Source organism: Schistocerca nitens, chromosome 6 (genome assembly GCF_023898315.1).
Source record: "Schistocerca nitens isolate TAMUIC-IGC-003100 chromosome 6, iqSchNite1.1, whole genome shotgun sequence".
Lineage (NCBI taxonomy): Eukaryota > Metazoa > Arthropoda > Insecta > Orthoptera > Acrididae > Schistocerca > Schistocerca nitens.
The window spans coordinates 372010856-372033641 of NC_064619.1; the positions used below are offsets into that span (position 1 = coordinate 372010856).

The 22786-nt window shown below is 45.7% G+C and overlaps 1 protein-coding gene across 1 annotated transcript in view; it reads right to left on the minus strand.

The window, feature by feature from the left end:
- The window catches only part of LOC126262475 (uncharacterized), a 505580-nt gene that overhangs the window by 61380 nt on the left and 421414 nt on the right, over nucleotides 1-22786 (minus strand). Inside the window, exon 4 of the mRNA XM_049959139.1 lies at nucleotides 4041-4217. Coding sequence (XP_049815096.1) covers nucleotides 4041-4217 — 177 coding nt within the window. The remainder of the gene's footprint in view (nucleotides 1-4040; nucleotides 4218-22786) is intronic.

Here is a 22786-nt window from a genome sequence, read left to right on the forward strand (position 1 = left end):
CTGCCTCGGGCATGGATGTGTGTGATGTCCTTTGGTTAGCCAGGTTTAAGTAGTTCTAAGTTCTAGGGGACTGATGACCTCTGAAGTTAACTCCCATAGTGCTCAGAGCCATTTGAACCATTTTGAACATTGTGTGTCAATCAGCGAGCAGTTAGGGGTGCAATATGGTGATGTCCTTCATTACAACATGGCCCGGAGACAACATCTAAATGATGTGTTACGTGGGAGAACTATCGGGAGACTGGAAGAAGGACAAAGTCTGACGAGTGGAGGCCAGGAGTTTGGTTTTGATGATAGCATTGTTTCACGCGCACAGGGACCGTTCCTAACCAGAGGCACTGCTGTCCGAAATGGAGGAGGTGACCAACAACGGTCAGCTACAGCGGCAGATGATCCCTGATTGCCCATCAGCCAAGATGTGACACACGTCAAACGGCGGGTGCAATTGCAACCCCTTTTAATAGGGCTGCAAGGCACGCTATCTCACGCTCCACAATGGCACGGTGAGTGCATGGGGGTGGTCTCTTTGCCGACGACCACTACGTTCTCTTCTGTTGACACCCGAAATTCGGCTGCACCGTATACGATGTTGACAAGAGCATACGGACTGGACCAACGAGAAGTGGAGGGCACGTTCTCTTCTCAGGTGAGAGCAAGTTCATTCTGGACGTACTCTCATACGGAGAGAAGTGGCAGCACCTAATGCACCCAACAACATTGTCGAACATGATAGTTTTAGTGGTTCACTTGTTAATGGTGTGGGGAGCCATAATGTTTATTAATGGTGTGGGGAGCCATAATGTTTGTTAATGGTGTGGGGAGCCATAATGTTGGTTAATGGTGATCAGTACACCCGCGCAACATTATGGCTCCCCAGCCATAATGTTGCGCTGGTGTACTGATCTCCAAGTCTTTGAACACGGTCCACTCACCGGTCTACATTGTTGTGACACTGTACTACTTGCTTGTGTTCTTCCTTTGAGAGGTGCGTTTGGCCCTGGCTTCATTTTTATGGATGACAATGTGCGACCGTATCGAGCAGTGCTGGTGCAGGAGCTGTTGGAATAAAATAATATTCCCCGGACTTAAATCACATCGAGCAAGTATGGAATGTGTCGCGGAGACGTATTGCACTACGCTCATATGCACCAACGACCATCAGCAGTTGTCAGTCGTCCTGGTGAAGGAATGGAATGCCCTGGCAGATGAAATGCTCGCCAGTCTTGTGGCCAGTATGGGAGCACGTTGAAGAAAATGCACTGGCTGATCAGGGACCGATGACCGCAGCAGTCTGGTCCCTTTAATCCCACAAACCAACCGACCACTGGCTGATCACACACCGTATTAAGAACCAGCTTCCGCCTTTTTTAATGTCCATGGGACCACAGTAAATCGCTGTTACTTCAGTGTAATTAATGTCTTTGAATAAAACTATCATTTCTGTTTGTTTCATTGTGCATCACTTTCTGTCACTTTCTGGACTGTACTGTAGCAGTGTTTCCTATGCACGATGAAAGTTTCACCGAGCTACGCTACTTGGCGGTGACACATCATGTGGAAGTTACTTTCGGTACTTAAGTTTTGCATACCAACGTAGTGATTATCGGAGCTGAAATTTGTATACGTTAAGCACTGAGCTACATGTGACTCTGTAAGTAATTTAAAAATATTTTACGTAATACTTACCAGAGTTCAGAAATCTTGGTCTCAAAAGCGATTTTTTCGAGTGTTTTTGAGAATTGCGTCATGCTGCTTTAGGAAACTTACATCCGGGCACTGATCTCCAAACATCATAAATATGGATAAAATCAAACAGGGGAGGAAAGACGCAGATTAATTTCAGTTGTGACTCGTCGATATTGTTGGTTATGCGTCTGAGATGCGGCAGGGCGTAGGCACGCTGAAGTGTGCGTTTGTAATGTGTTGCCTGTAATCGAGTCGTTTGCTACGCGCGAAAGGGGTCTAGGCTGATCTAAATTTGAGTTCCTGATCCACTTCTAAACTATCTTTCTCCGCGCTGAGAAACTCGTTCTTAAGGTTTTCTTGTTGAAATCCTCTCTTATCAATTCACTGGTGTAGGTACTATGCAGATATAGCACAACTGTGTAGTAGGCCGTGATAATTCGATGAAATCTGTCGTCCTAGGACCGATGAATTCAATAGAAAGACCCCTAGCGTCGCCTGGAAGCGGCAGCGATCATTTTATCTCTAACAAAAGTTGTTCCCCTTGATGTGAACTACCACCCCTAGACGTCTGACACAAGGACTTTGAGACAGCCTGTATAACAATTAGAAACGCGCATGTGAGAATCCACTGATGGGGAGATAGCCTTTTATACCGAAACATCGAAACGGGGGGGGGGGGGGGGGGGAGGGCTCAAGCCGAATCCAGACAAAACTGAAGCCACACCATATCCTCTTAACAAAGGAGAAACCTCAAAGAATACTTCGCGTTCTCTATGATGGTGATACACTGAAACATAATCCACACCTAACATATCTCGATGTCTCAACCTCAGTCACTATCTGAAAAGTTTATCAGCAAAAGTCAAAACTAGAACTAAACTGAATCAGAAGCTGCTCAATGGAGTGTTACTGCCAAAACTTTAAGAATTGGAGTAATACCCTTCGTACACTCAACTGCAGAATATTGTGCTCCTGTCTGGACCAATAGCTGCCATACCAACCTTGTCGATACATTGCAATGCGGTCCATGACTGGAACTATTAGGACAACTCCGGTGCATGGGCTACCATTAGCGAGTAATATCGCCCCTTCCGGAACTAGACGGTTGGCAGCTCTCAAATCATATTTGGAAAAATGTAATGACAATCCATTCCTTCTGTTTATCTCGATGCAAAGTTTCTTAAGGGCAGCAACTGAGACTGAGGTCAAGAGGTCAAGACTTCAACATCGGTGATCACTGGACATCACTCGGGCAAGAGCAGAATGACACGAACTCCCACCCAGTAACAGATTCAACAAAATGTTCAAATGCATGCGAAATCTTATGGGACTTGGCTGCTAAGATCATCAGTCCCTAAGCTTACACAATACTTAAACTAAATTATCGTAAGGACAAACGCACACACGCATGCCCGAGGGAGGACTCGAACCTCCGCCGGGATCAGCCGCACAGTCCATGACTGCAGCGCCTTAGACCGCTGGGCTAATCCCGCGCAGCACAGATACAACTTTGAAGTTACCAGCATTTTCTCTTCCTGGAAGACAAGGTAACAACATCAACAGCATTCGAACAAACCATGGCATCTCACTCAGGGATGAACTTCAGAATGTCCCCAATGCGGCTGATCTGCAGCTGGAGAACAAAGGATCGCCCACCTGACCCTGATACATTCTTCAAGGAGCCGGCCGCTGTGACCGAGCGGTTCTAGGCGCTTCAGTCCGGAACTGCGCTGCTGCTACAGTCGTGGGTTCGAATCCTGCCTCGAGCATGGACGTGTGTGTTGTCCTTAGCTTAGTTAGGTTTAAGTAGTTCTAAGTCTAGGGGACTGATGACCTCAGATGTTAAGTCCCGTAGTGCTCCGAGCCATTTGAACCATTATTCAAGGGTGTGTTGCAGGACATCTATGACCTCACTGCCGAAGCAGGGGAATGCCTGGCCCACAGTGAACTCCATTTATGATAATAAATACTGTAGTTTTCAATAGTTATTGCAATATTTAATTTATTTGTAGCAATGTGCGTAATTTCATTGCTATGTAGATGTCAACATCTCTCTCTGTCTTCCCCTCTCTCGCCCTCTCTCTCCTTCTTCCCCCTGCCTCTCCACTCTCTTTCTCTCCTCACCTTCTTTCCCCCACTCTCCCTCTCTCTGCTCCTCCCCCTCAATCTCCTCTCTCTCCTTCATCGCTCTCCCCCTGTCTCCACCCCTCCCCCATTTCCCCCCTCTCCCGCACTCTCTTCTCCTCTCCAACTCCTCCATCCCTCTCCCTCTCTCCTCTTTCCTCTCTCTCCCTCTCCCTCACTCCACCTCCCCCCTCTCTCTCTCCCTCTCGCTCTCTCACCCTTTGACTCACCCCTGAGCGAGACGTCGAGCAGCGACAGGCGCAGCGCCCTGCCGGGCGGCGCGCGCACCCTCCAGTGGCAGTCCAGCTCCCCCACGTAGTAGCCGGGGTAGGCCGGTGTCTGCAGCAGGCCGCCCCCGCTGTCCGCCAACACCACGCCGCCGCCGCACGCCCGCGTCACGTTCGCGCCTGCAACAAGAGGCCCAGCCAATGGAATCACACACATATGCCGTTTCCACACAGTCGCCGTTGCTACTATTTGTCGCTTCCGCGAAGCCTCTCACGGGTTTCACTCCCTCACTTGCGGGAAAGAAGTAATCACTTATCGTGGGTGAAGAGACATCGCGAAGCGTAGCATAGAAGTAACTTCATGAGAACCTCAGGGAAATGAGTTGGGACCGTTGATGTTCATCTTGCAGAGGAGTGTTACATATTGATTTACACTTAATTTTTTCCCATCATTCATGGTGCGCCACTTGAATCGTCATTACAGTTGCAAGTATGTAGTACTTTGGTCTAATCGTTTGTGGCAGGATAGTCACTAGAAGTGTAATTCCTCTACAGTACAGCCCATTTTCCCAATTGCTGTAAATTACATTACCAGACAACACGCGACGTCATCACCACTGACAGCGCTGGACGACGTACTTTCTGTGGAATGTAAATACTGCCGATATTCAAAAGCGGTTGGTGGCAGAATGTAGAGAGTGTGCATCGCTGCGAGAAGTGCATCAGGACAACGCTCGTTCCCATACGAGCCGGAAAACCACGGATACTATCGGTGAAATGGGGTTGCAGGTACTGTCATACCCACCGTATTCCCCTGACTTACAATTGCTGAGTTTCACTTGTCGTGGGCTATGAACAAAAATCTGCGAGGATACCAGACTTCGAGGAACTACGAGCAGATGTCCTGCAGCGGGTGTGGCAGACTCCAGAAAGTTATTCAAGGAGGGTCTACAGAATTTAAAGGATTCAATTCTAGAGAATAGGTGGAACCCAATTACAGCGATGACAGCCGACGTTCTCCGACTCGCACGGTTGTTGTGCTGCAAGAACACTTTTCGTGGCAGTGCGCACTCTTCGCACATCTGTGAGTATCCGCAGTGTTAACTCCATACGTCCATAGAGACCACGTGGTGCAGCGCTGTCCTTGACGATCACAATCCATGTTCTCCCCTCATATCATGACAGCATTTGGGAAAATGGGCTGTACAGTGCAGGGATTTCACTTCTAGTAATTGACGAGCCTCCTATAGTCAGTTTAAAGTCTTACATACTTACAACTATAGTGATGGGTCAGTTGGCGCACCATGAACGATGGGGAAAGACAAAGGGTAAATCTGTATGGAACGTGCCTCGTGTATTAATGACCTTGCAGAAAATATCTTTTTTCAGTTGTTGCAGTTGTCCGTAATGAAGTAGGGGAGAGTGTTGTACCTTGGAACACTTTTCATACTTTCGGCTTTACAATCTACGGAAAGGTTTTTCCAAATGTGAAAAATTTTTTCAAGGTGCTACATGATAATCTACCTAGGAATGGAGAAAATCTTGTCAATACCGTATTTAACAGTCTATGTGTTATATTATTACCCTACTGGACGCCAATAATCGGTAAGTGAAGTGAAATTAAGAAGTACTGTTACGAGTTAAAAACATTTTGAAATAGAAGCTATTGGCTACGAGCACAAATTTTCATTTTCAAGAGAAAGTGAAATTTACTATGCCATTAAAGAAACTTAGTTCATTTGCAAATATTGCATATTCAGTGATAGAAGATCGTCTCCCCTTTCAGTGTAAAGACGGTGTACGACTGATGAAGAAAATCTATAACTAAGAATTTAACAATATCCTCCAAACAGCTTTATACATAACACAGCACTTTAATATATACAAATCAAAATATTTCAAAACGCTGCACAAAAAGCAGCCTCGTGTCTCACAAAAACAAAACAGCAGGAAATCCCGGAAACTGGCTATAGCGGTTTTTAATGCATATTCCCTCATGTGCTTCTAAAATCAGTCACTGTACTGAAACGCCGACCAGGAAACACATCACGTGTTCCTAGGCACACTATCCACTATCCTCCAGGTACAATATTTTCCCCATTATCTTAAAATAGCTATAGATATTGATAAGATTTGTGAGTCGTGCAAAGAATGAGAATCTCGTAGCTTCAAATTCGTATCAAGGGGTTAGTGAAATAGGGCCCGTAAAAGGTGCAGGCACAAAGGGACTTGCCCGCAAAAACTAAAAAAAATTAAGGAACGTTTAAGAAATGATCGGGAGAGGTATGCGAGATCTACTACCCCTTTTGTTCTTCTGGGTTCGATAAAGAGCCTTTCCCTGGGCCTGCGACCGTCACGGTATCATTTCTAGAGTGTTGTTTCGTCCACGTTACATCGTAAAGAAAAGCCTAGCATCGAACAGACCTTTATCGCTAACGTGGTTAATGTGGCTACAGTGAGCTGCAACCTACACATGTTCAACCGTGGTGCCATCTATATTACTATATGGCTAAGGCGGTTACTCCGTCACTTGGTCATCTAATCCCAGTTGCAGCTTGGTTTTCTAACGGCTTCCAGGAGCAACAGAAATTTAATTTTCAATGTTTCATAGAATTATTGTCCTAATATAAAATGCTATCACGATCCGTTCATTAACATTACATTATTTTCTGCCATTTTAACTATGCATCTCAACTCTACAACTGTTTTTACGGATGCGTCTAAATAAGGTTCTCCCTTGATTGCTCTGTTGTTTCCCTGATCGTGTCCTCAAGACCTGATTGCCTCGACGCTTTACTGTCTTCGACGCTTAACTGTGTGCAATCTTGTGGGCACTGGAGCAGATGAGGCATTCTTTGAGCGTTAAATTCCTTGTCTGTTCCGATTCTCTGAGTGCCCTTCATTCTCTGTAACGTTTGTACTCGGCAAATAACGTAGTCCAAAATATCCAGGAGGACTTCCTCCAGCTACAACACCTGGGTACCAGGGCACTTGGGTAATGCGGGGAACGAAAGGGCGGATGTAGTAGCCAAGGAGGCGTGGAGCGATCCCCATTTCTTGCAGTGTGTTATCCTCCTGCATGCTATCATCTCGCTGTTGTGGTACAGAGTCATGGGGAGCCTAGAGGGGCTGGAAGTGACTGATCAAAAGCTGCATCTACTAAAGCCAATTACGTGGCCGTGGCGTACTTCCTATCAGCCACGAAGACGGGATGAGGTCTTCCTTGCCCTTCTTCGTACAGGTCACAGCCCAATGACTTATGGCTTCTTGCTCCGGTGAGAGGACCCTCCAATGTGCGTGCGGTGCTCGTGCCCTACAGATCACTGTGCGCCACTTTCTACTAGATTGCTTTATTTTCGGACCAGAGGGCAGCGGCAGATTTGTCATATATTTTAAGTGACTTTGAAACGAATGTGGTTCGAGTTTTACGTTTTTGCGATCTGTCCAAACTGTTTCCTAGAGTTTTAGGTAGATGTTCTTAATGTGTTAACAGAGTGTCTGTTTCACCCATGTTTTTTTCGTAAGTGGTCAGCCAGTCACATTTTCCTGTCCCTTTCTTTAAGCTCTTCTGTGATTTTCCTTCTGTTTTAATCCCCCAAAAACGTCTCAAATCGTAAATTTTTTGAATGATTTATAGGTCATATCGACAGTTAAATTGTTGCAGATATGATTGTTACACAAGTGACTGGCAGAGGATACAAAATGAAGGCAGTATAATACTGTATATTACTTTACAGACGACTTCCTGCAGTTGGAACTTTAATTTGGTGGCATGGAGTATTTTATAAAAATTCCTATATCGCAGTTCTTATATAACTTTTGAATAATGTGTGTACTACTAACACTGTAACAGTTCCTTGTTTATTCCCTGACTCTTAACAAAAATGTGAAACGTATGTTGGATGACGAAAACAAACATTTTACTTATACAAGCCACACGTGATACAAGAAATTTTAAAACGTTCAGGGACTTCACAGTAATGGTTTTATTTAGGCAGACTTGGGACAGGAATATTTGATCACATCCGTAAAGTGTTCTGACGTAAACTGACAATGCACAAATGACAGAAGTTTAAGAACAGTTTTACGCTGATAAACCTGAAATGACAAGGCCTATCGGAAAGTATGCCATCCGAGAGTTTTCTGAAGAAATGTTCTACTCAGTCGAAAAAATTCTTTAATGAAGAGCTGAGTCACGCTATCAGTTCTGGGTGGAATCTAAATGATATTAACAGTCTTTTCGTCCTCCTAAAGACGGAGGTGTCGTTATGGCCAGGACAAGAGCGCAATAAAAGCAACAAATTATTTTCTGCAACTGGTAAGAAGACGTTCCGGATGTGTAGTGTCGGCAGACTTGCCAACACTACGCACACTAATTGAAAGAGGCGGCCAAGATGCACGCGCTAACTCACGAAGGATGGAGTGAGGTCTGAAACAGGATACGTAATGAATGTTATAAAGAAAAGTACGTAGCTCCTTGAATACTTAACTTTTAATACATCCTTGTATACATCGTTCTTGATGAGACATCTGGAGATGGTGGCGATACAAGTGAGACTCTTTAGATACATGCAATGTTACAAATGGCGCCTTGCTAGGTCGTAGCCATGGACTTAGCTGAAGGCTATTCTGTCTCTCGGCAAATGAGAGAAAGGCTTCGTCAGTGTAGTCGCTAGCAACGTCGTCGTACAACTGGGGCGAGTGCTAGTCAGTCTCTCGAGACCTGCCGTGTGGTGGCGCTCGGTCTGCGATCACTCAGTGGCGACACGCGGGTCCGACATTTACTAATGGACCGCGGCCGATTTAAGCTACCACCTAGCAAGTGTGGTGTCTGGCGGTGACACCACAGGATGTACAATTGAAAATTATTTTCTCGTATTTTTTCCAGATTTTGCTACATCTTAAGTGCACAAGTGTATGGAGAGCAAGGCATGTCCATAGCCGTTGCGACACTCAGTCCGACGTTTCGTGCAGTGGCTGCTACCGTAGCTCGCCGCTCTTCAGTAACACGGGCATCCATCTGCTGAACAGTTGTGTCGGTAACTTGGTGTGGCGTTTCAGGTCGTGCGTCATCGTCCAATGACATCCGTTCATCCTTGAGTCGCTTGTGCCACGGTTTGACTCTTGCAACGGACATCCAACGCTCTTCGTACGCTAGTGCCAATCTTTGAAAAATTTCCGTTCCCCGCACTCCTTCCGCTTCCAGCAAGCACAATACACCCCTCTGCTCCTCTTTCCAGGCCTCCATTTTTCTCTTTCCAGCATGAATGAGTGTTGCGGTAGTGTTCTCGCTTCCCACGCCCGGGTTCCCGGGTTCGATTCCCGGCGGGGTCAGGGATTTTCTCTGCCTCGTGATGACTGGGTGTTGTGTGATGTCCTTAGGTTAGTTAGGTTTAAGTAGTTCCAAGTTCTAGGGGACAGATGACCATAGATGTTAAGTCGCATAGTGCTCAGACCCCATGTGCAGTGAACAGTCGATGCGTACACGTGCTCGCTCTGTTGTCACTTCGGTGTCCGTCCATGTCCCTCTAGCGGTGAGTTTGGGTTCAAATGGCTCTGAGCACTATGGGACTCAACATCTTAGGTCATAAGTCCCCTAGAACTTAGAACTACTTAAACCTAACGAACCTAAGGACATCACACACACCCATGCCCGAGGCAGGATTCGAACCTGCGACCGTAGCAGTCCCGCGGTTCCGGACTGCAGCGCCAGAACCGCTAGACCAGGTGAGTTTGGGGCCTCAGCGTTCTTACAGACACCACGCCTCCTTCCGTAGCAGTGGCATTACGATCCCTTAATCGGTTTTCATTTTACGGCCTCCTTGTTGGTTAATTTTTAATGCGTCTTATACTTGGCAGTCAACAAAATACTGTCGCATTCCGAGCGGAAAGTTGGCTATTGAAATTTCGTGAAAAGATCTCGACGTAACGAAAAACGCGTTTATTTTAATGATTGCCACACCAACTCGCTTATCATATCCATGACACTCTCTCCAATATTTCGCGATAATACAAAACGAGCACCCTTGTTTGGACTTTTTCGATGTCCGTTGTCAACCCTTTGTGGTAAGGATCCATACTGCACAGCAGTACCCAACAGAGGTCGGGCAAGCACAGTGCAGGCAGTATCTTTAGTACATCTGTTGCTTCATCTAAATGTTCTGCCAATAACGCTTTCTTTAGTTTGTCTTTTCCATAACGTTTTTTAGGTGGTCGTTCCAATATAAGTTGTTCGCATCTGTAATCCTTAAGTATCTAGCTGTATTTACAGCCTTTCGATGGGTGAGATTTATCTTGTAACCGAAATTTAGCGGAATTCTTTTAGTACTTATGTGGATGACTTCACATTTCTCATTGTTAAGAGTTAATTTTCAATTTTCGTACCAAGCAGATACCTTGCTTAAATCATTTTGCAATTGGTTTTGAGTATCCTGTGACTTCACAAGACGGTAAATGACAGCATCATCTGCAAATAATGTAAGAGGGCTGTTCGGATAGTCTTCTTTGTGGCTTATGTAGATCAAGAACAGAAGAGGGCCTATTACAGTTACTTGGGGAACCTAAATAGGCTCTGAATTATTTTAATCTCTCGGCGAGACACCGCCTTAAAGTAGTACCTTCCGTGAGGGCGTGAGGGTTTGCGTGTTTCAGTGACGAAAGTAGCAGAGGTATGGTCACCCATGCCGGGAAGTCCTCTTGCAGAGGTAACAGACAAAGAGTGTCTCACAGACGCCCGTCTTTTCCGTTATCCTAAACTGAAATTTCGTTTGTCGAGCTGGCAACGCAGGGATGCGGGGAATCTCAGCCCCAGTGAAGGCAGCCTTCTTAGAGGAGTAAACGCTGAGGACGAATCCTCGTTCTCTAGGATGGGGTCGGTGGCTGGTTGGCATCCTACGCCGGAAAAATAGGCTTTACTACGTATCCCCACAAAAAAACCAAAGAAAAGAAAACCCCGATGGACCAGAAGGCGTAGACTCGGATTAAGAACAAGGACTGCGATTTGTAGAACATTGAATGTACTGGGGCTGGCATAAAAACTAAGAATATAAAAGAAATGGAAGTACTGAAAATCAGTTTCCTGGCAGTGACAGAAACGAAAAAGGAAGGCTGTGAACAGTAAGTGATTGGCAACTATATTATGTTTCGGAGTGGAGAGGAAAAAACTGAATGAACAAAAGCGGGGGCAGCAGTTCTTAGAAGAAGAAAATGGAAGGAAGGAATAATTAATTGGATAAGAGTGAATGAAAGAATAATCACTTTAACAATAAAATTTGATGACTTTAATAGGGTTCAAATGGCTCTGAGCACTATGGGACTCAACTGGTGTGGATATCAGTCCCCTAGAACTTAGAACTACTTAAACCTAACTAACCTAAGGACATCACACACATCCATGCCCGAGGCAGGATTCGAACCTGCGACCGTAGCAGTCGCACGGTTCCGGACTGCGCGCCTAGAACCGCGAGACCACCGCGGCCGGCGACTTTAATAGGGGCGTGTGTCCCTTACGAAGATGCCCCTGAGAACAAGAAGGCAAGATATCTCCGATGACCATCAAGACGTGGTTGACGAATGTCCAGATGGGCGTTAATAATGGGGGACTTCACGGGAGAACTGGAAAAAGATTAAATCATGACATTATATGTCCTTGAGGAGAGAATATAAAGTGATAGGAGATTGATTAACTTCTGCAAGATTCAGAAGTGTATTGGTATGAATGGCAAATTGCATCACAAAACCGTCAAGGGGCCCAGAATCAGTTATATGCTATGTAATAATGCGAAGACAGCAGGTGGTTAAGGCACAAGGTGTGAGGTAAGAACAGGAATAGAGTGCGGCTTCGATCAGTATATACACTCCTGGAAATTGAAATAAGAACACCGTGAATTCATTGTCTCAGGAAGGGGAAACTTTATTGACACATTCCTGGGGTCAGATACATCACATGATCACACTGACAGAACCACAGGCACATAGACACAGGCAACAGAGCATGCACAATGTCGGCACTAGTACAGTGTATATCCACCTTTCGCAGCAATGCAGGCTGCTATTCTCCCATGGAGACGATCGTAGAGATGCTGGATGTAGTCCTGTGGAACGGCTTGCCATGCCATTTCCACCTGGCGCCTCAGTTGGACCAGCGTTCGTGCTGGACGTGCAGACTGCGTGAGACGACGCTTCATCCAGTCCCAAACATGCTCAATGGGGGACAGATCCGGAGATCTTGCTGGCCAGGGTAGTTGACTTACACCTTCTAGAGCACGTTAGGTGGCACGGGATACATGCGGACGTGCATTGTCCTGTTGGAACAGCAAGTTCCCTTGCCGGTCTAGGAATGGTAGAACGATGGGTTCGATGACGGTTTGGATGTACTGTGCACTATTCAGTGTCCCCTCGACGATCACCAGTGGTGTACGGCAAGTGTAGGAGATCGCTCCCCACACCATGATGCCGGGTGTTGGCCCTGTGTGCCTCGGTCGTATGCAGTCCTGATTGTGGCGCTCACCTGCACGGCGCCAAACACGCATACGACCATCATTGGCACCAAGGCAGAAGCGACTCTCATCGCTGAAGACGACACGTCTCCATTCGTCCCTCCATTCACGCCTGTCGCGACACCACCGGAGGCGGGCTGCACGATGTTGGGGCGTGAGCGGAAGACGGCCTAACGGTGTGCGGGACCGTAGCCCAGCTTCATGGAGACGGTTGCGAATGGTCCTCGCCGATACCCCAGGAGCAACAGTGTCCCTAATTTGCTGGGAAGTGGCGGTGCGGTCCCCTACGGCACTGCGTAGGATCCTACGGTCTTGGCGTGCATCCGTGCGTCGCTGCGGTCCGGTCCCAGGTCGACGGGCACGTGCACCTTCCGCCGACCACTGGCGACAACATCGATGTACTGTGGAGACCTCACGCCCCACGTGTTGAGCAATTCGGCGGTACGTCCACCCGGCCTCCCGCATGCCCACTATACGCCCTCGCTCAAAGTCCGTCAACTGCACATACGGTTCACGTCGACGCTGTCGCGGCATGCTACCAGTGTTAAAGACTGCGATGGAGCTCCGTATGCCACGGCAAACTGGCTGACACTGACGGCGGCGGTGCACAAATGCTGCGCAGCTAGCGCCATTCGACTGCCAACACCGCGGTTCCTGGTATGTCCGCTGTGCCGTGCGTGTGATCATTGCTTGTACAGCCCTCTCGCAGTGTCCGGAGCAAGTATGGTGGTTCTGACACACCGGTGTCTATGTGTTCTTTTTTCCATTTCCAGGAGTGTATAATGCGGGTGGTTGTTTCAGAGTCAGTTTCCTGCTACTGAGAAGGACTTCGAGGAGGTGGCTGAACAATGAAGTGGAACAGAAAGGATTTTGCTCTGTTTCTGCTGTGTTATTCAGACAAGAGCTTTAAGATAGAGAAAAGATGTGAGGAACAGTGTTGGTTGATAAGACAGTAGAGAAGGCAGAGGGTATGCAAATCGCTGAGCTTGTCTGCACGCAACCAGAATAGGTGGTGACACGTGATCAAGGAGTCGAACATCACAGATATACCGAATACATGCATTCATAGAAAGTTGCAAGAGCCATGAGCTATCGTGACCTTACAGGATAACATAGCCGTAATGAAGAATTGAAAGTACAAGTGATTGTACAATTTATTTTTCAGTTCAAAAGGGAAGATACTTTTACTTTTTTGCAGGGTATGGAGCAACGCTGATGCCTTCTTGCACATTTCAGTTACATGCTCAGTACATTTTAATTCCTCATCTTTATTTCTCCTCCACTCTTTTCTGAAGAAGAGTAGTTGATATTTGTCCCATTTAGAGTTAAAGATGGTAGGGCTTTGTGACATTTCGCGCTTACGAGCCCAGAATGACCAACCTGCATCGCTTGGATTTTGGATGGGTTGAGCTTTAATCCTATTTTCTACGGCCATTTTGGTAGTGTACACAGGTCGGTATTGCCTCCGTGGCCGAGGTCGATAACGCATGCTTGTGCTGTGGCGTTCGACCCGCCGGTAAGCCGACCCTAATTCTGGTGGTGGAAAAAAGTTTCATTGGAAGTATTTGGCCGGCAAGGGAAGGAAGGGTGGTGGCGTAAAGTTCCTGATCACCAGACTTTGCGTCAGTTTTCCGGTTTAAGTACCAAACCTCTCCGCAGAGTCTCATGAAGCGCGGGCATGAGACACTGTTGATGGTAATCAGCCCGTCGGATGGGCATGTTAATTTTGGCGGCCCCTCTGGTGGTATTCGCGAGGAGTAGACTATATGCCAGTACCAGGTTTCAGCCTCCCTTCTCTCTTCATCGTACAATAAAAACATTACGCTACCAACCAAACACACACACACACACACACACAAAATACGTACATGTACATTACTGGCCATTAACATTGCTATACTAAGAAGAAATGCAGTTGATAAACGGGTATTCATTGGACAAATATATGAGATGTGATTACATTTTCACGCAATTTGGGTGCATAGATCCTGAGAAATCAGTACCCAGTACAACCACCTTGATTCGTCTGGGCATTGAGTAAACCAGAGCTTGGATGGCGTGTACAGGTACAGCTGCCCATGCAGCTTCAACACGATACCACAGTTCTTCAAGCGTAGTGAGTGGCGTATTGTGACGAGCCACTTGCTCGGGCACCATTGACCAGACGTTTTCCATTAGTGAGAGATCTGGAGAATGTGCTGGCCAGGGCAGCAGTCGAACATTTTCTGTATCTAGAAAGGCCCGTACAGGACCTGCAACATGCGGTCGTGCATTATCCTGCTGAAATGTAGGGTTTCGCATGGATCGAATGAAGGGTAGAGCCACGGGTCGTAACACATCTGAAATATAACGTCCACTGTTCAAAATGCCGTCAATGCGAACAAGAGGTGACCGAGAGGTGTAACCAGTGGCACCCCATACCATCAAGCCGGGTGTTACGCCAGTATGGCGGTGACGAATAGACGCTTCCAATGTGCGTTCACTGCGATGTCGCCAAACACTGATGCGACCATCATGATGCTGTAAACAGAACCTGACGTTTTGCCATTCGTGCATCCAGATTCGTCGTTGAGTACACCATCGCAGGCGCTCCTGTCTGTGATGCAGCGTCAAGGGTAACCGCAGCCATGGTCTCCGAGCTGATGGTCCATGCTGCTGCAAACGTCGTCGAACTGTTCGTGCAGATGGTTGTTGTCTTGCAAATGTCCCCATCTGTTGACTCAAGGATCGAGACGTGGGTGCACGATCCGTTACAGCCATGCGGATAAGATGCCTTTCAACTCCACTGCTGGTGATACGAGGCCGTTGGGATCCAGCACGGCGTTCCGTATTACCCACCGATTCCATATTCTGCTAACAGTCATTGGATCTCGACCAACGCGAGGAGCAATGTCGCGATACGATAAACCGCAATCGCGATGGGCTACAATCCGACCTTTATCAAAGACGGAAACGTGATGGTACGCATTTCTCCTCCTCACACGAGCCATCACAACATCGTTTCACCAGGCAACGCCGGTCAACTGCTGTTTGTGTATGAGAATTCGGTTGGAAACTTTCCTCATATCAGCACATTGTAGGTGTCGCCACCGGTGCCAACCTTGTGTGAATACTCTGAAAAGCTAATCATTTGCATATCACAGCATCTTCTTCCTGTCGGTTAAATTTCGCGTCTGTAGCACTTCATCTTCATGGTGTATAAATTTTAATGGCCAGTTGTGTAGTATTACGAATATTGTAATGGAGCATGCTGCAAATAAATAAATAAACAGTTCGATATTTAGATTCTCGATAACTGTCTTCAGGTTTATAGGTTTCAGACTTGGATACAACTGAAGTTCATCAGGGTACATGTGGTGTTTGTAACGGGACATGACTCGGGATACACTGTTTACGTACAATGCAAAGAGTATAGGAACTAATATTGAACCTGCCTCCATTGTGACTTGATAGTGCTGGATATGGCGCATTGCTGGCGAGACGCCAGGTTGGATTGAAACCATTACACTGTAGTTTGTGAGATATTTAGATGAACCGTGACAAGCTTCAAGTGATCTCTTACCTTTATTCACCTAGTAGGTTGTCCGTGGTTAGGTAGTTTGTTACTGGTTGTGGACTATATACTCTAAGGCTTGAGCAGCGCAGGAAGAATGCAGATAGGTCGATAATTATAGGGCACTGTGGCAGCATTCATTTTACGTAATTGCCTGACTAGTCCCTGGTGTCAGACCTGAGGGCAAACACTTGCGGTGGTTGAAGATATCTGTTATAGTGGGCAGTTTGGACGATCTTGTATTAATCACATTTTCAGCTTTAGGCAGATAAGTGAAAAGGCGTATTCTAAGAGTCGGAAAGTACACCTAATATTTGCGGATTTAGAAAAAGCGTATGATTCTGTTCTATGGGAAGTGCTGTAGTGTTAGGTACAGAATCACAGAAAATATCCCTAATTCAGAGCATACTTCAGCATCAGTGCATGGTAGTTACGTAGGAAGAAAGTTGAGTTTCCAATTTCAAACTTCGAAAGGACTAGGACGGGCTTCAGTATATTTCCGTCCTTAAAATACACTCTTAAGGCCGCGCGGGGTAGCCGTGCGGTCTTGGTCGCATTGTCACGGTTCGTGCGGCTCCTCCCCCACCCTCCCCCACCCTCCCCCGCCCCCGTCGGAGGTTCGAATCCTCCATCGGGCATGGGTGTGTGTGTGTGTGCGTGTGTGTTGTCATTAGCGTAAGTTAAAGTTAGGTTAAGTAGTGTGTAAGTCTAGGGACGGATGACCTCAGTAGTTTGGTCCCATAGGAACTTACCACACATTTCCACACTCTTTAAAAATAAAAATAAAAAAGGGGGGCGAATAATTGCTTGCACATGGGGCAGATGTGGATCAACGCGTTATTGACTTGGTCAATTTTTAACGCTCTTTCTCTTGAATAAATCATGAAATTTTTCTGAAATTGTAATCATTTGTTTGCCTCTACATATACATCACATCTGGCGATTTCCGTCCCATTCGGATAATTCTTTCGTGGTGCGTCGGTTTTTTTTCTTAGAGTGCGTGGACGCAGTATGTATTGGATCTACGGAATCAGTCGTACGGCGCTGTCGGAGTTCATTTCCACCATGGAACTATTTACTCACTATTATTTGCCCATGAGCAAGCAATGATACCACAACGTGCACGAAGGTATCATGTTTATTATAGAGAAGCTCACGGAAGCATACGAGCGAGGTGGGATTAAAATAGATATGAACAAAACACAACATCTAGAAGTAGAAGGATATGGAAGAGACACACTACTTCCGCAGGGGACTATTAAAACAGTAAACCACGTTATTACTTAGGATCGATCATCAGTACTTCAGGTAGCTGTGAAGCAGGATCCAGTAGGCAAGAGGAGCAATTAAGATGCTGAATGTTCTTTGGAGCAGGGCAATATCAAAAGAAAGAAAGAATAGGATTCTGCATATGATGCAGAAGGGTAGACTCTGGGGTAACGCCAGAGAAGCATAATGCAGGCAGTAAAGATATATGGAATAAAGGGGACAGCCAGAATATCGAGAAAAGAGAGGAGAAGAGATGGAAAAATTACGAAGATTAAGGATACGGAACAACCAATCGACCAAACAATTGACAATATAACTCTTCAATGGTGTTGCGATGTACGGCAAAGGAGCAACCAATTCCGTAAATGGTCGCCGCCGGGATGAAGGAAGCGCGGACGGCTGAGAATAATATGGTGAGTGAAAATAACTGGGGTGATGAGGAAGAGAGGTTTGAGGGAGGAAGACTGCAAGGATCGTGAATGCTGGTGAATGGGAATACAACGCAACTGCTGACGATCGCAGGAGCGCCGAAAAGAAGGCACATGAAAAAAGTTTTGCATCACCTCGATTTCGAGAGTTTCGGAACCTGTACAGAACACTGGAATAGAGATCAACATAAACATCATTTCCGCCATTTTTATTGCTCAAGAAAACCACACATTGCATATTGTACCACCATACAGCGAGACCGTCAGAGGTAGTGGTCCAGATTGCTGTACACACTGGTACCTCTAATACCCAATAGCACGTCCTCTTGCATTGACGCATGCCTGTATTCGTCGTGGCATACTATCCACAAGTTCGTCAAGGCAATGTTGGTCCAGATTGTCCCACTCCTCAACGGCAATTCGGCGTAGATCCTTCAGAGTGGCTAGTGGGTTTGAGCCTGGGCGAGGCATGTCATCGACAGTTCCTGTCTCTCTGTATCTCCTCCATGTGCGAACAACATCGCTTTGGTTCACTCCGAGGCGCCTGGACACTTCCCTTGGTGAGAGCCCTTCCTGGCACAAAGTGACAATGCGGACGCGATCGAACCGCGGAATTGACCGTCCAGGCATGGTTGAACTACAGATAACATGCGCCGTGGTGGAATGACTGGAACTGATCGGCTGTCGGGCCCCCTCCGTCTAATAGGCGCTGCTCACACCGGGTTGTTTACATCTTTGGGCGAATTTGTGACATCTCTGAACAGTCAAAAGAACTGGGTCTGTGATACAATATCCACAGACAACGTCTATCTTCAGGAGTTCTGGGAACCCGGGTGATGCAAAACTTTTTTGATGTGTGTATAATTAAGTAATATTTTGGATATCCTTTAATTTTCGTTAGTTTCCATAATTGGCTCCTGACCATACAGTCAAATGCAGTTTCGTAATCTATTAATAACAAGAATGTACACAGCTTGTATTCCTTTGCTTTTTTTTAATGAACTGGTATAGCACAAATGTGCAATTCGAGCAGAAACCACCTTTCTATGACCACATTATTCTTTTGTCACAAGGAATTTACTACTTACATTCAGCTTTCTTGTCATTATCATCCTGAGTTCAGTAAATGTATTTGACTCTAATGAAGCTTATTATGACTTTTACAGTGGCACTGGCAATAATAATGCAGTGTACTTATATAAATCACATACAAACGTTTTGTATTATTTATCGCAATTCAATATTATATTACATATGTTACTGCATTTCCACTTGTTCTCTGGTAAAATATATCCATTTATCATCAGCTTTTATTAAAAGTGAATATTTACAGTTCTTGATACCAATTCAACATTCACACGTCACTTAAACGGACTACCTCAACTTTATCATTAATGTTGTAGAACATCTGACATATCTTTCGTTTATTATGTTGCAGAGCTGCAGCAGAACGATACAAATGGCCAAAAAGTGCACGATATGTAAGTTTGAAAGATACCATGTTGATTTTTGGTCATGTATTAATGTAACTGCGAGGTCTTCAGTTTTCGTTTTAACGTGACGAGGATTTCTCTGCCACTGTTCGAGCTAAAAAAAACTGTTTTATAGATGTAGTTATTTTCACTTGATTATATTAACGCACTGCTGTTGGTGTTTCGACTGTTTTCAGGATTAGACAATTGGATTGCTACCTACAACATATACCACACTACCACGTCGGTGAAACGCAAGTTGCCGATATGGCGTAATATCGCGTGAGTCTGATAAGAAAAGCTGCCTGAAAACTTTTGTGCGTTCTGATAGTGACGCAGCAGGACGTTTCATTTCATCGAACGTGAGGCTGCCCCATGACGCACTGCTTTTCCCACTTCAGTCATTGTTTCGCCAACCGGGAGAAGCCATAAATCCACTCGCAGAGAGCGAGCGGTCATCAACGTCGCTGGCTGAGGGTGAAACCTGACGTCCAGCCCACGTATAACAGGACAATTAAAGTGATGAATGAGGGGGCGATACAGAATCTGAGCGGCCGATTCGCCTCGCACCACCTAACACGGCAGCGGCGTTCGCACGCAACGATATCTCACCAGCGTACGTGCGAGGCAGATCACTTGATCTAAAAACGCACCTGATCGTGTTACTGAGTCCTGGAGGAGAAATCCAGAAAAAAACCAAATGACATACAAAAGGAAAAACGGAAGTAGCAAAGAGCCGAAAAATATACGGTTCATATTCGCCCATGAAAAGTAGAGCTATAAAGATAAGTTAGAAGCAAGTAGATTTAAATTATGAGTGGTGGTAGCAATGAAAGTGAGAAGAGGGTGAAGAAACAGAAACAGGATAGAAGACAAGTTACAAGGACTGAGGGTTAGAAAGTGGCGTGACTGAGAAACGAGAAAAGATAAAAGAATAGATCGGAGACGAAGGGAGTGTTTGGTTTACTGTTTGACAAAGAGAAACTGGCCATACATGTTAATACTTTTCTGAGTTATGAAGCTGACAGAAGTACATGCTTCAGATTTTTCTTAAATATAACAGGGCATTGAATTGTGTGCAGAGCACAGGGCAACTTTTTTTAGAGGCTGTCAACAGTCCCAGAGAAGTTTGTCAATGTTTTGTTCTGTGGATACGTAAACCTGTGTACTAGATGGTATGGTAGTACGTGGACGCTGTTCAGAACTATAACGTCAGTGGGTTAACTCGTTTCAGTACTGCTGTTTAAGCTACTGTTTTGAAGACATAAAAAATGTAACAGCAAGTACTGAACCTGGTACTTATAACGTCATTCATGGAGCGCTTACAAGTATACGTTCTCTCGGCGTGAGCAGATAGGGAAGACGCATACGATTTGTGGTCCAAGGTGAGGGTATTTCCATAGAAATTTCTCTTTTTATAAGCCTGCTGGTACACACGACAAGCACGAGAGTAGTATGGGCTGCTTAACTCTCAGGCAACAATCTATTTCTCTCCTACTTAAAAATGTGAGTTCTGTGTTACTGCGATGACAGATTTTTTTATTATTGTTTGCATGCTGTTACTCAGTTGGTGCTGTAAACTCCTTTCAAGTCCAGATTAAAAAGTTCTAAGCAATTTCCGAATGCGAATCTCTGCTCTCAGATGGAGAAGTATCTTCTCTGTAACACCTAGTTATGCGGTAACGTGTATTCTGTACATCTGCCTGATGTCAGTTTTCGTTGCTTTATAGTACGGGTGTACAGACTTGCTAGTACAGCGGGCCACAAACCTCTCACTGTGGACTACGTAAGAGCCTCAAGAATGGGGAAAAAAGAATTATGTAAGTAGTTCTCTTCATTTTCTTAACAAATACTGACTTTATCTAACAAATATACGAGAGATATTCAGAAAGTAAGGTGCGATCGGTCGCGAAATGGAAGGCACAGTGAAAATCAAAAATGTTTTATTTACAACAGTTTGCTACACCTTCCAGCTACTTCTCTACATAGTCATCGCTCCAACTTAGATATCTGTCGTGGTTTTGTACCAACTTTCCAATACCCACGTCATAGAAGGCAGCCTCCTGAGCTTTCTGACACTTCTCTACGCTGGTATGCAGTTTTTTGTCTGTGCCCAAATGTTGTCTTCATAGTCAGTAGTTCATGCGAGCAGAGATGAACATCAGAGGGCGCCAAATCCGGCCTGTATGGTTGGTGATCAAACACTTTCCATCGAAAACGTTGCAAGAGCTTCCTGATGGCCCCTGCAGTGCGCTACCGAGTATTGTCATGAAGAAAGAAATTCATGACAGGCATGTTATGTGGGGTTGCGCGAAATCAGGGGAAACCTCGCAGCAAGCACCCATACATGGTGGAAGACACTAGTGTTCCAGGCATCTTTACGTGCTCATTGTATGCTCAGAACTGAAAACAGTGACGTGATGCGATCGACAGGAATACTAGAGACAGTGCCCAAAACATCTGTGTAAAGCTTCATCGGATTTTGATTGTTGTTTCCATGTCACGACGCACCCGACCTTACTTTCCGAATAGCCCTCGTTATAGCAACAATGTATTGTCAAAAAATGGTTCAAATGGCTCTGAGCACTATGGGACTCAACTGCTGAGGTCATTAGTCCCCTAGAACTTAGAACTAGTTAAAACTAACTAACCTAAGGACATCACAAACATCCATGCCCGAGGCAGGATTCGAACCTGCAACCGTAGCGGTCTTGCGGTTCCAGACTGCAGCGCCTTTAACCGCACGGCCACTTCGGCCGGCAATGTATTGTCAAAAGAACTTAGTTCTACAAGGGCCTGACCTCTCCGTTCAGTGAAGAAATGAAAAATCAGAGATGTACCTGGTTTGCACCTCTCCTTCCGATGCAAATCGCAATCGCAGTCTTTCTTCAGGACTGCAAAAATATGGAAATCGCATGGAGAGAGATCAGTACTGTATGGAAAATGTGTAGGGGCTTTCCAATCCACATACTGCCGAGAATTTTTTGTCTACTTTGCGGTAGTTCCGCTGGGAAGCCTTTACATATCCTCAATACAGTCCCGGTCTCCTCACATGATTTCCGTATGTTTGGAGCCCTGAACAAAGACATTAGCGCCCGTCGATTTGCTTCGCACAAAGAGGTGCACGTCCGGTTACAATGATGCTTCTGTAGGCAACCATAAACATTTTCCATGAAGGCATTGACCGTCTTGTGTGTATTTACAGTTAAGGGGATTACTTTAGAAATAACCCACAGTTTACTTCCTTTTTTCCATCCGTCTCGTTCTCATCTAACTGCTCCTTATGGATGCCACCAGATAAAATTTCGGAGAGAAATGGCACATTGGTTGTCACACTGGACTTGCGTTTGGGAAGACAGTGATTCGATCCCTGCCCGTCCAGCCAGATCTGCGTTTGCTGTGATTTCCCTCGCTGTCCACGGGACTTGAAAATTGAATATTGCTTCTTTTTGTGACGAGTTCCAATTCTCAGAACAGGTTGTGTCTTCAATAAATAAATAACTAATCTGTAAAGACACGTCAGTTTCTC